Below are 13,254 nucleotides of genomic sequence, written 5' to 3'. Positions count from 1 at the left end.
ACTATTACAGTCAAATTTTAATCCACGTCTTATTATTTCTTTGAAGTCCATGTCCTTGCGGTAGTGCTGTCTTATAAGTGAAGCCGTGAAGATTATAAAGGGTCATTCGTTTGTTCATGATCAACCTTTTAATATATCTGCCAAACAGTTGTTTTCAAAACTTAAATATTAATCGTGATCTGATAATCCTGATCTTTTCAAGACTGAAGTTTGAAGTTGAAGAAAAAATGACAACTGTTAATTTCTTACTTTATAGTGTGTGTATACAAAATTCTGACGACTTGTTTCTCTTTCCCCCTACACAGAGCAACCAGCGGATTCATCAGCAGCACAGTCCAAGAAAGAAAAACCAAGTAACCTTCAAAGTCTGCTGCAAGCCAAGACTCAATTCTGTAGGCACTGTGACGTTGTAGTTCTAGGGGAAGGGGTGCGAAAACGACCAACTGAAATGTTGTCAGTCAATGAAAAAGACTCGGACATGATTTTTTGCAGTACTAGTTGCTATATGCAGTTTACAATTGCACAGCAAACACAGCACAATGTGTCGGAACATGCAGCGGCAGTTGTGAGCCATCCGAGTAAAGACCCTGATACAAAACTGCCATTTCAAGAACATTCGCCACTGCCTGTTCCACAGAAAGTCCAAGAGGGAGCCTTGAAAGAAGAGCCCAAAGCCAGCAATAAAAGTAACTTTAGGCGGAGGAAAAATGGTACAGAAGAGGTATGTAATCTGTATATTGTTCATTTTGCACTTATAGCCATAGATAGGCCCAACTTGCTGAGGGCTAGAGGAATGACTTGTGTCCATCCATATGCCCTACCTTGATCTTCTTATCCCTACATGTGTCAGTAGAAGTGAGCTTCCAAAGCCCTTTTCTCTGAATATCCAAAACTGTCTCTTGTATCCTCTCAATGAATTTACAAAGTAATGCTGATTTGTGATAGTTCAGTTGATTAGATGTGACATCAAAATCACAATAATTTAGAGTAGTAAATCTGTCGTCAAATTTTGTCTGAAAGTGATAGACTTCTGTTAGTTTTGTGATGGCGTGTTGATTGTATCTTTTGTTTCCATTGACAGACGCCACCTTTAGTCAAGAAATGGAAAGACATCAGATGGAAGAAATGGCATATCAGTATTATGCCACCTAAAAAGTACAGACCCCACTGTGAGCAAGACATTGACGATGTAAGTATTTTGTGGTGTAGTGGGGTGTAGTACAGCCCCCAACAACAGCGTTATTGCCATTGAAATTCATTTGTGCCCTATATTAGAACAATCACATTGTCTACTGTAGCATTGATATTGTGTGTTTTGCACATTTCATTACAATTTGCGTATGTTAGTATTTGTACTTGCCAGTGAAATTATGGCTAGGTGCAGAAATAAAGATACAGGGTTAGAAACACATTTGACTTTGACTTGGTCATACAAGTATCATATCTTCTTTCGTCAGCTAAAAATATCTCATCAGTGTTAAAGGTTACTCAAAAAAGGCAACTAGAACTGTGCCAAGACCATGTTGCCCATTGACCCATCATACATTTGCTAAATTTACACAAACAGTCCACTCAATACCTTTGAGGTAGCACTGCCCTCTAGTGTTAGTTATGTATCAATAGAGCAAATGTGTCTTCAAAAGTTGTAGATACTGTATTAAATTGGTAATATCCTGAGGAATTATGATACATGTATCTAACATCTGACCTTGGTCATTTTCTGTTACAGCTGGTGAATAAGTTGGGTACATCATTACAGCCGTACGGTTCCTTACAAGATCAGAGGAAGTGTATATTTTGTAGTGAACTAGGTGATGGATCAACCGATGGGCCAGCCAGGTGAGAAAGAATGTTGGAGTCATATGCACACACACATTGGGTCCTCCCTAGGTGACAACAGCCTTCCCTGCTAATTTGCATATGATATACCAAAGTTTGATGTTCCCTTATCCCATACTAAGTGGTGGGTGACTGACAAGAAAAGCCACTCATTATTTTGACCTAAAACTTTAAATGTCTCTTATTAGAGAGTACACAGATGTTTGCCTAGACTATGGTCTAAATGATATATATATATATGGATTCAGTGTTGTTTGTTTATGCAGAAATGTGTGGGGGTTTTTTGTGGGTTTTTTTTTTTTGTGGTTTTTTTTTTAAAGAGTATATTGACCTTTCAGCCAAAGAATACAAAAACCATGAAAGAATACAGGTACAAATTTGAAAAAAAAAGACAAAAGAAAAATGATGATAAATTTTCACAAAGTTACAGAATTATAGAATGGCTTGGATGGAGCCCCACTTCTTTAAATGCTTCAATGTTTTCTTTCTGTTTAGCTATATGCTTGTTCAATATTAGTGTTGTATATACCCTTGATGCAGAAATTACTCATGGTGTGTTTTGGGTAAACCGGATCATCTCAGGTATCTATTGACTAACTATATATATCTAATTCTCTACTTGACAGGCTTCTTAACATGGATGTGGATGTGTGGGTTCATTTGAACTGTGCACTGTGGTCAGCTGAAGTCTATGAGACTCTAAACGGAGCGTTAATGAACGTGGAACTAGCACACAGGAGAGGCGTGGCCATGAAATGCTGCTATTGTAGTAAAATAGGTGCTACCGTAGGCTGCAATAAATTCCGTTGTACTAACATTTATCACTTTGGATGTGCCATTCGGGATAAATGTGTCTTTTTCAAAGATAAGGTAAGTTGTTGTGAATTCTCTTGTCTTGGACTGTTGTTTATCTTGTTGTTTTTGGATGACATGGAAATCTGTAAATAAGCTTGATGCCCTAAAGTCTCACTATGATGAAGACAGTGGCTATCAGTGATGTGGCCCTTGTTTTTTGAGATCCGTGGCTTTTCAGTATTGTGGCAGTTGCATTGTGGCTGTCAGTCTTTCAGTGTGCGTAAGCTACTGTAGAAACTTTTGTATCATTAGAATTTTGATTCAATAAGTTGACGTGATTTTCAAGAATGTTGTATAACTATTGAAATACATAAGCCCTATAAAATCTATCTTTGTGCACACTCAGATGCCTACAAATAGCGCAAGACTATGATTCATTTTAAAAGTGTAACCTACTGTACCCTACCTACAAACGTATGTTCTTTGACCTCCATCTTGAAGATAAGATTGGTTGAAACTCCATTACCGGCTTGGAATAAAATTTATGTCTCAAATACATCAGCTACTCCTTGACTCTACAAGCCAAATAAAAATCTTTTACTGAAAAAAAAACCCATAAAGAAAGTTGTCATAGATGAGAGTGAAGACTATAACTTCTTCTTATAGTGAAAATTTGATGTTTTATCCAGGTATTTTACTTATTTTTTTTTGTTTTTTCTTGTCCCGCAGACAATGCTTTGTCCATTACACTGCCCATCTAGACAGAGTGAGAATGAACTGAGAACACATGTAGTATACCGTAGGGTATATGTTAGTCGAGATGAAAACAAACAAGTCGCAAGGTAAGAAGGGCTCCCTCTACAGCCAACTTTATGATAACATGACTGGAAAATTACTGCAATAGAATACAAACAAATCTATGTCTGGCTCGATGAAATGTTTATTGACGCTTGCATCTTATCGGGGGATAAAATGTGGTAATGTTAGTAAGATTTTTGTAAGCCAGACGATACAATGACACAATGTTTATATAGTAAGATTTTTGTCACGCCAGATGATAAAATGTAGCAATGTTAGTAAGATTTTTGTCATGCCAGATGATAAAATGTAGCAATGTTGGTAACAATTTTGCTGAGCCAGATAATAAAATGTAGCAATGTTAGTAAGATTCTTTGTTGAGCCAGATAATAAAATGTAGCAATTTGTAAGAGTTTAGTCACGCCAGACGATAAAATGTAGCAATTTGTAAGAGTTTAGTCATGCCAAATGATAAAATGTAGGAGTGCTTGGAAGATAGCAATGTAGCAATGGTAGTGAAATTTTTTGTTTGAATGGAAATATTTCATTCATTTGTGTTTATGAGAATGAATTTACATGTATTTTTGTTTTGTCTCCAGTATTATGCATCAGGGTGAGAAGAAACACACACTGCGTATTGGTAGTCTTATCTTTCATTCTGTAGGACAGTTACTACCCCATCAACTTCAAGTCTTCCATTCACACTCTGCCATTTACCCAGTAAGTACAGTCTGTCGGTATAGCGATAAATTGAACAACGATTCTTTTGTTCAGCTCAGGAAAACATGAGCGACTTAAAGGGTCTTGTCACTATGAGTCAAAGCCAGGTAGTGACAAAACCGTTATGTCAAGTGACCCACTGAATTTTATACAAAATTTTGGAGTATACAGGGTTCGCACGGTCCTGGAAAACCCTGGAAAACCCTGGAATTTCAAACCCTCCCTGGAAAGCCCTGGAAAACCCTGGAAAAATGCGCCCTACCCCTGGAAAACCCTGGAAAATGATCATGTATAATCGATCAATTAATATTGACGATCGTCATGTCTGTGCTCGAGCCACCCATTCATATGATTCTGAATCTCGTAAATGTGAAATTGCGAAAATATTTTCAAAGTCTTTCGCCACGCCGATTGAACCAAGACAGTCAAGCGATCGTTCCACGAGACACTTCGCCCCACAGACCGTGCCTATTAGTTGAATGGGCGCCGCAGTGTTTCTTTTGATCTTGCATATATTGCTACATACATCTCCCCGTCGTCATTTCAGGGACATGATATTGTAACAGTCCCGGCCGCGCCGGTGTAAAATGTACAGTAGGTCTGTTAACAAGATTATCGTAACACTGTAGCGAGTATCAACGCATCATCAACCTCGATTAGAAATTGTTACAAGTTCGGCGCACGAGTCGACTGATACTACAAGATAGGGCTAGGGCCTAGAGAAGTGCAGTTGAATTTCCGGGTTGTGGAAGTACAGTTGTGACTTTTATTTCGTCGATAAATGGGTATTTGTGTTACATGTTCTAAAAGAATAAACTACTGTTTTATGTTGTCGGTACAGTAACATTCGTCAGTGGTCAAGTTGAGTTGAGAAATCGCGATGTTCCGCAACTCGTGGCATAAACATCGAGACGCAAGCGATGAATGTATTCAGTTATTCATAGCTCGACATTTCGTTACGTAAATGACGTTTTTATTCAAAATTTTGAAGAAAAAAATTATTTTAGGTGGCTTATAAATCTAGTAACATCAAACCATACAATAACGAGGACAAACTTTAGTTTTTGATTTATTTTTCTGGATATGTCTGAATTAGACTGACGAATGCTGCGACTCAATCTTACACGATCAATGCACCAGCTTGACGAAACGGCTGCTTAGGGGGTAGGACAGAGGTTTCTCTGTTAATCTTAGCGTGTAAACGTGGTTTTGAAACCAATATCTTGCATAGTGTCGATTGTCTTTAAAATGTTTTGTGACATATGGGAACTGTTGTTGATTTTTCTTGTCCACATCAGACAATTAGATGTCATTCAAAAAATATACTTTAGTGTCAACACCCCTGGAAAATGTCCAAAATCAATATGAATACCCCTGGAAAACTGACGAAAAACCCCTGGAAAGTCCTGGAATTTTGTTTTGCTTTAAGTGTACGAACCCTGAGTATAATATAGTTATACCTGCTTGAACTTCATTAAAAGAAAAAAAAATTACAATGTAAGTATAAGCTGTCAGTCTAGTGATGAATGTGGGTTTGTTTGTGAAGGGCAGTTTTACCACAAAATGATAGTTTGTGTTGGAAGTTAATTTGCCCATGTCGTTTTGTCTTCTCCACAACAAATTCAATAATTACTCTTCGTTCAGCTGAGGAAAACATGAGTGACCTAAAGGGTCTTGTCACAATGAATCAAAGCCGGGTAGTGACAAAACCGTTATGTCACAAGTGGTTTCGTACTGAATTTTTATTCAAAACTTTGGGAATCTAATATAATTATACCTGTTCAACTTAATTAAAGAAAAAAAAATGGGAGAAAATAGTGGGGGTTCTCCATGTTCGAAAGTTATATTTTTTGAGTGCCGTAGAATCGATGCGAAGTGTAGATGAAATGTAGAACACTCAGAAAGGATACCTGCAACTCTTGATTATTTTCTGTTAAAGTTTGTTTAACCAGGTTCATGCATTTTTATAATATCTGATGTTTTGTTAGAAGTTTGGTATCCATGTCTGCGAAAATAATAATTACTGATATGAATTCTAGTTTTTAAATCTCTTTATTTCATTGTTCATTTGTCAGGTTGGTTTTGAAACCACAAGGCTGTACTGGAGTATGCGTTACACCAACAAACGTTGTCGTTATATGTGTAGTATATACGATCATATGGGTAAACCGGAATTCTGTATTCGAGTGATAGAACAAGGACATGAAGATATCGTATTGAAAGACAGTGCTTGTAAAGGTAACAGTCAAATTATCATGATGTGTGTATACTTACATGTAGCCTAGAATCCAGTCATGCGGTGGAGAGTTTTTGGCTCTTGCCCTTTCCCTACCACGCCTGATATTTTTCTAGGGACTGATTGCTTTAATGGAACTTCAGCCATGTGTTATGATAGTGGATGAATGTAATGTGATGGACAAATGTATTTTGCTAATACCTTATTTCCGATACACTATTTTCAATTTGAAATTCATGTATTTATAAAATCCAAGATTTCAGTTCTGTCCCATATCACATGATAAAATACTTGTACTTGAATGATAGAGCTTTTTTTTTGATAGATTGTCCCTCTACAGTGCTAAACCACTGTAGGCAGCTTATTTAAAGTTACTTCTATTCAGTCATTGACCTCTGTTAAAATTCTATTGCAGGAGTGTGGAGCCGTGTGTTAGAACCCATTGAAAGGTTGAGAAGAGATGCTGATATGTTGAAACTGTTTCCAAGTTTTATAACTGGAGAAGACCTCTATGGTCTTACAGAACCATCGATACTCAGGGTCATTGAATCTGTAAGTGTAACGTCTACAAATTGTTTTCATTAGTTTTAAGTCAAATCTCCCTTGTATCACTTCATATGGTCAAAATATTCACCAGTTTTGGTAAATCAAATAGTGAATATGACATACTTCAGTTATATATGTATAAAGAAAAAACAAAAGATTTCAGTGTTTGGCCGTTGGGGCGCTGTTTGTAAGCAAAATGTTTGGTTGGGATAGGGACCAGAATCCAGGTGTACTGTACCATGCATTGAATCTTTGACAGCACAAGTCATTGCAATATTTCTGCTTGCATTGATTTTAATAATGTGATTTATAGAAATTTGTGAAGCTTTTTTTACATGCATTTCATAACATTCTTCACATGATACTGCCATACTTTTGGCATCCACGTTGAATATCTTGACTCTCATTGTCCTAATATGGGGGCGCCCTCACGTGATGTTTCTTTTGAAAATGACGACACTGTGGGTAACCTGAACATAGTGTATTAAAGTGATGAGAGACAACAGGCCAACTTATTTAACCATGTCAATGACCATCTTCAGAATACACAAAAGTAGTTTCAAACTCACAGATATCTTTAAATTTCCATGAGAAGGCCTACTAACATCTTTGCCAAGAAGTTACAAGAATTAGATGTGTAGAGATTGCCTCTGAAGAAATAGTGTGAATATGTGATCTTACACACTATATATTCTTTAAACCCACAGCTTCCAGGAGTGGAAGGTATCTTGGGGTACCATTTCCGTTTTGGACGTTCTCCTCTGATAGAACTACCATTAGCTATCAACCCTAGTGGATGTGCTCGTTCCGAGCCCAGGATGAGAACCTATCTCAAGAGGTGAGCACCGACAGATTCTTTATGAAATTACTGAAGATAGATAGGTTTATAAATACAGTGAATTTCACAAAACTGTTCAGCTTTTCTGTTTGATACACACACAGAAACCAACACTGCATATGATACACTTCAGTCGCAAAAGATCGCATTTTTTGCTACATATTGTCTAAATGAAATGAACCATTGCAACTCGGTGCAGACATTCGGGCGTCAGTTTTTTTCATAGTTTCGAACACTCGATGAAGGGTGCATAAAATGTCCCATTCAGCGTTGATTTGATGTTTGCTTTGTGTAATGAGTAGTTCATTCCACTTAGACAAAATGTAGCAAGAAACTGTACTCATTCAGTCTTGCTATCTTAAAGTATAGCATGTCCAGTTTCTTATTGGTTTCTGCATTGTTGTATCAAACAGAAAAGCTGCACGATATTGTGAATTTCACTCTATGTGCTCTTACTAGCTGGTGTTGGAAACACCATGAAGTGGTATACAGCCAGGGGCACAATACACTCGATAGGATTCTTTCTACAATCAACAATTATCATTGATATAACTAATTCCTTTGTTTTTGATGACATGCATCTACATAGCAAATACTATACTTAGCTTGCCACTGCTGTAGTTCCGATAGGCAAAATGTGTTTAACAGTTTCTTGGTGAATTGGATGGTAAAACACAAAAATGGGTGATGTTGCAGACTGGTCAGTGTCAGTTGTATAAAAATGACACACTCTTAACCAAGTCTTTTGAAATATATTTTTGGACCGTCATCATCATCATAATCATCATCATCATCATCATCACAATATTCAAACTGTTAAAAAAACAAAAAAAACAATGCAGTCACTTTGGTAATAATAGATGTAAAGTCATGTATGTGTGAGAAAATGGGTTACCGAGAAAGTTACAAATATTTTTAATGACTTTAGAGTCTGATATGAGAATTTCAGTCATTGTGACCTTATCTTGCAACACTGATGACAACACAGTCCGTGTGTTTTAGTGCTCGATAAACTTACTTGTGTTCGATAAGTACTGAAATAATATTATGAAACTTACTTTGTTTGTCATTGCTAGACCACATACCCTGACCAGTAACAGCTCATCAGGGTCGTACCAATCAACCGTGACTGGAGATCTCGCATCCCCATACACCAAACAATTTGCACATTCCAAATCATCACAGTACCGAAGGCTGAAACAAGAATGGAGAAATAATGTCTATTTGGCCAGATCTAGAATTCAGGTATGTATCCGTGGCGATGATGCAACAGGGTGGTCAGATATCATTTTAAACCCTTTAAAGGCTAGGGATTCAATCCCAGGCTCTCTCATTAGTGTCATCTTATCAGTGAAACCAAGAGAATTACATAAGATTATTCATGTGTACAAGACCAACTTTTCCTATAATTCTACCAGATAATTGTTCTTCACACCTAAATTTGAATCCTAGGCCCTCCAGAAAATGGAGTGGCTCGTTTGTGCAAGAATGAAGCACTGAAGTTAAAGGTGTTATACAAGGATAAGATAAGATAAGATAGTAACAGATTCTGAATCACTGGTTTTGATGTATGTATAACATTGATACTCATGGTCTCCAAATATTGTACTTGACAGGGTCTCGGTCTGTTTGCTGCCCGTGACATTGAAAAACACACCATGGTAATTGAGTACATTGGTACTATCATTCGAAATGAAGTTGCCAATAGACGTGAACAGCTGTACGAGGAAGCCAACCGTGGTGTTTACATGTTCCGTATCAATTCTGACTTTGTGATTGATGCCACGCTAACTGGAGGACCAGCTCGCTACATCAATCACTCGTGCTCTCCCAACTGTGTGGCCGAGGTTGTCACTTTTGACAAAGGAGAGAAAATCATCATTATCTCCAATAGAAGAATCGCCAAGGGAGAGGAGGTAAAGTCTTGTCTGTCTCCATCTGTGTGTGTGTGTGTTTGTGTGTGTGTGTGTGTGTGTGTGTGTGTGTGTGTGTGTGTGTGTGTGTCTGTCTGTCTGTCTGTCTGTCTATTTGACTGTTTTCCTGTTTGTATACTTATCTGTCTGTGTTGATAATTAAAGGGGAACACCTCTTCAGGCATTTTCATACACTTCGGTTTCTGAAGAGTCATCAGACATGCATATCATGTGTTCGATGGCCAGTAAATATTCGTGACTCCTAAGTGCTTATTACCTTCTGATATATAGTACTGTGTACTTTATATGTGAATGGAAATTGGTTAATGGAGTTTGTAAATTGATGGTTACTGCTTTCCAAAAATTTTTTTAGTTACTACCCTAGTAGTTGAGCCTTTGGTTTTCTAAGATAGACACACCTACTAAAACTATTGCTGCAACATGTTGATACAACAGTGATAAGCTATTGAATGGACATTGGTTTAATTGTAGTCTCAGTAGGGAGGTGTATCTGAAAATTAGTTTATTTAGAGTTCCATGAACTTGCAGTGTTGTTTTGTGACTTCCAATGTCTACACTATCTTGATCACAGGGTGATTAGAATCGCACAGCAGAGGAACTGCTATCACCCACTTGTGAAATCTACTGTATTGAAGAACAATAGATTTAGTTAGCATCTATCTTAGAAAACTAAACGCTGGATTACCAGTGTTGTATTATGACAGTAAAATATACTTCACATAATGTAATAACTAATTTATTATTTGTGTTTTTTTTTTCTTTGCAGCTGACATATGACTACAAATTTGACTTTGAAGATGACCAAAATAAGATACCGTGTCTTTGCAAATCACCAAATTGCCGGAAGTGGATGAACTAAAATAGAAATCATGGTCAAAATTTCCAACAACTTTCAGAGCAGCTATGAGATTATAAACTGAAACTGTTTCCTGAAAATATTCAGAGTACCCTTTTTTAAATTAGGGAAAAAAAATATACCAATGAATTCACAGTAAGTCTTAACACTGACACTATCTACCGTTCATATTTGTATATACTGATTTTTATCCTTATTTCTGTGCCAAACGGGTAAGAATTATGACATCGGTAATGAAATTTAGCATAGAATTATCATTTTTCAGACCTAAAGTTTTCATTTTTTTTTCTCATTCTGGAATAATGCCAAGACGCTGGTATAAAAAACCTATGTACAGTGAAGGGAACTTGCCATCTTGTTGGGGGGAGGGGGGGGGGATTACTATTTTTCGTAATAGCCATTTTTATGTAAAATAAATATGTCAAGAGGGCAGATACAGTTTGGAATAGCCACTTTATGTATAAAGTAATGTCTTCTCTTGAAGGAGGAGGAGATTAGTCACTGGAATAGCCACTTTGCCTTATATGGCTTGGGTTGGGATGGAATGGGATGGGGGGAGGTAGATTATTAAAAGTAATGGAAAACGTATTTTGTTCTGTTTGTTGTGGATTGGAGCGTCTTAGAGAAAAGGAATGTACTGTCCGTGACGATTGAATCACTAATAATGATGTATGATTGTGGGAATTTAATTTTTGCATAAAAAAATATAGAAAAATCATGAATTTGATTGGAAAAAAATATATACTTTGTACATGTAAAATAAAATTGAGAGAAATTCAAATGGTGGCAGTCTAAAAGAAAAATAATGGACTTAGGCCATAAAACATGAATTTTACTCAGAATGTATTATTGCTTGTCTTTTTCTGTAGAATTGATATACTTTCATGAAGTGTAAGTTTCTGTTTTTTTTCTCCTTTTTTTTGTATGTTTATTTTCCATGTGTGGTATTTTCAATGTTCTAGACTCCAACTAGTAATTGTATCTATTTTTTTCTCTCATGTGATTCCAAGAGTAGTCTAATCACAATGCAAATGTCTAAATGAGAATAGAGTCATTGACAATAAATGACCTTTTAACAAGTAATTGCTAACAAGTGTGTTGTCTCACTTCATTTGCCTGGGTACTGTGTGGCATATTTACTATAAAAAAACCGCCAAAGCTTTCTAAAACAAAATAATCTGACCCTTGCTTGTGTGAGGGCGCTATTGCAGATCAATGTGGTATGTCAGAATATTCAACTGGAGTAGTTATACATTAGGCATCAGAATATGTAAATGATATAATTAACATGCATGTCAGTTGTCTCATTTGTATATCAACATATAGTACAATATTGCATTATTATTGCATTAAATTATGCAATTAGTATACATTGTGTAATTATCAGCATTTATTATAATAAGCAAATGTAAGTAATTGACATGCCTGTCCACTGTCTAATTTGTATGTCTGCATATGTAATAATATGCAAATTAATTAATTACATTGACATGCCTGAACCACTCTCATTTGTATGTTGTAATTATCAGCATTTATTATAATAAGCAAATGTAAGTAATTGACATGCCTGTCCAATGTCTAATTTGTATGTCTGCATATGTAATAATATGCAAATTAAGTGATTACATTGACATGCTTGAACCACTCTCATTTGTGTGTTGGCAGATGTTATAATATGCAAATTAAGTAATTACACTGACATGCCTGAACCACTCTCATTTGTATGTTATAATATGCAAATTAAGTAATTGACATGCCTGTCCACTTTCTCATTTGTTTGTCGGCATATGTGTTATAATATGCAAATTAAGTAATTGACATGCTTGTCCACTGTCCCATTGTTTGTCAGACTGGCTAAAATGATTGCATCGTGATTGTGTTTGCAAGAAGGGCAGGCTTCTGCCGAGTTAAGAACCTTCCAGGTAATAAACCTTGAAACATTATTGTACTAAATGTACTTGAAATATGAAATTTTAGTCTAGAATTCTAAATTGGTACAGTAAATTACGTTTTAAAAACTTCATTACTTTATGTGTTAGAGTAATGGAAGTTTTTAAAACGTAATTTACTTTACCAGTTTAGAATTTTTAGTCCCCGCCGGACGAAGTCCGGGACGGGGACTTATGGATTGGGTTCCGTCTGTCCGTCCGTGCGTCCGTCCGCAGCCGTTTCTTGGAGATGCCTGGACCGATTTTTTTCAAACTTGGTACGGGGGCAACATATAATGGCATACATATGCACGTCAATTTGTTTCATGATGCGTTCCAATATGGCTGCCTGGCAGCCATTTTGTTTGCGAATGTGCCATGTCCAAAGCCATAACTCAGACATGCTTGAAAAGATCCCATTCAAAGTTGGTATTAGGACAGTGTTCTATGACATACATGTGCATATCCATTTTCGTCGTGATATGATCCCCCATACCCGACCCATCCTTTATTGTTGTAGGCATGTTCCATGTCCAACAAGCAGACACAACATATCTAAGTCTGTTTGATTTAGGTTCACAAGTGTTGTTGCGTGATCAGAGTAGTGATAATTCCTTAAAACCCAATCATACCGGGGACTATGTCATTCTCAATGACTTGTAGACTAATGACATTTATGAGATGATAAACTATAAAATGTTGAAACTTCCCGCGACCTTCCGCCGTCGAGTTAGGAGTAGACAGTGTCTCAGTTTGTTAGTGTA

The 13,254-nt window shown here is 36.7% G+C and overlaps 1 protein-coding gene across 1 annotated transcript in view; it reads left to right on the top strand.

Annotated features, from left to right (window-relative positions):
- The window catches only part of LOC144447731 (histone-lysine N-methyltransferase 2C-like), a 65,004-nt gene extending 53,379 nt beyond the window's left edge, over window positions 1-11,625 (top strand). The window contains exons 36-47 of the mRNA XM_078137811.1: window positions 306-721; window positions 1,082-1,189; window positions 1,730-1,839; window positions 2,466-2,709; window positions 3,364-3,476; window positions 4,032-4,152; window positions 6,228-6,390; window positions 6,804-6,940; window positions 7,642-7,772; window positions 8,849-9,017; window positions 9,389-9,688; window positions 10,473-11,625. Of these exons, the coding sequence (XP_077993937.1) occupies window positions 306-721; window positions 1,082-1,189; window positions 1,730-1,839; window positions 2,466-2,709; window positions 3,364-3,476; window positions 4,032-4,152; window positions 6,228-6,390; window positions 6,804-6,940; window positions 7,642-7,772; window positions 8,849-9,017; window positions 9,389-9,688; window positions 10,473-10,565 (2,105 nt within the window). The 3' untranslated portion in view covers window positions 10,566-11,625. The remainder of the gene's footprint in view (window positions 1-305; window positions 722-1,081; window positions 1,190-1,729; window positions 1,840-2,465; window positions 2,710-3,363; window positions 3,477-4,031; window positions 4,153-6,227; window positions 6,391-6,803; window positions 6,941-7,641; window positions 7,773-8,848; window positions 9,018-9,388; window positions 9,689-10,472) is intronic.
- The last annotated feature ends 1,629 nt before the right edge of the window (window positions 11,626-13,254 follow it).

This window comes from Glandiceps talaboti, chromosome 16 (assembly GCF_964340395.1).
Source record: "Glandiceps talaboti chromosome 16, keGlaTala1.1, whole genome shotgun sequence".
Classification (NCBI taxonomy): Eukaryota; Metazoa; Hemichordata; class Enteropneusta; family Spengelidae; genus Glandiceps; species Glandiceps talaboti.
Note: the sequence above shows the minus strand (reverse complement) of the source record. Positions and strands in the feature narration are given on the sequence as shown.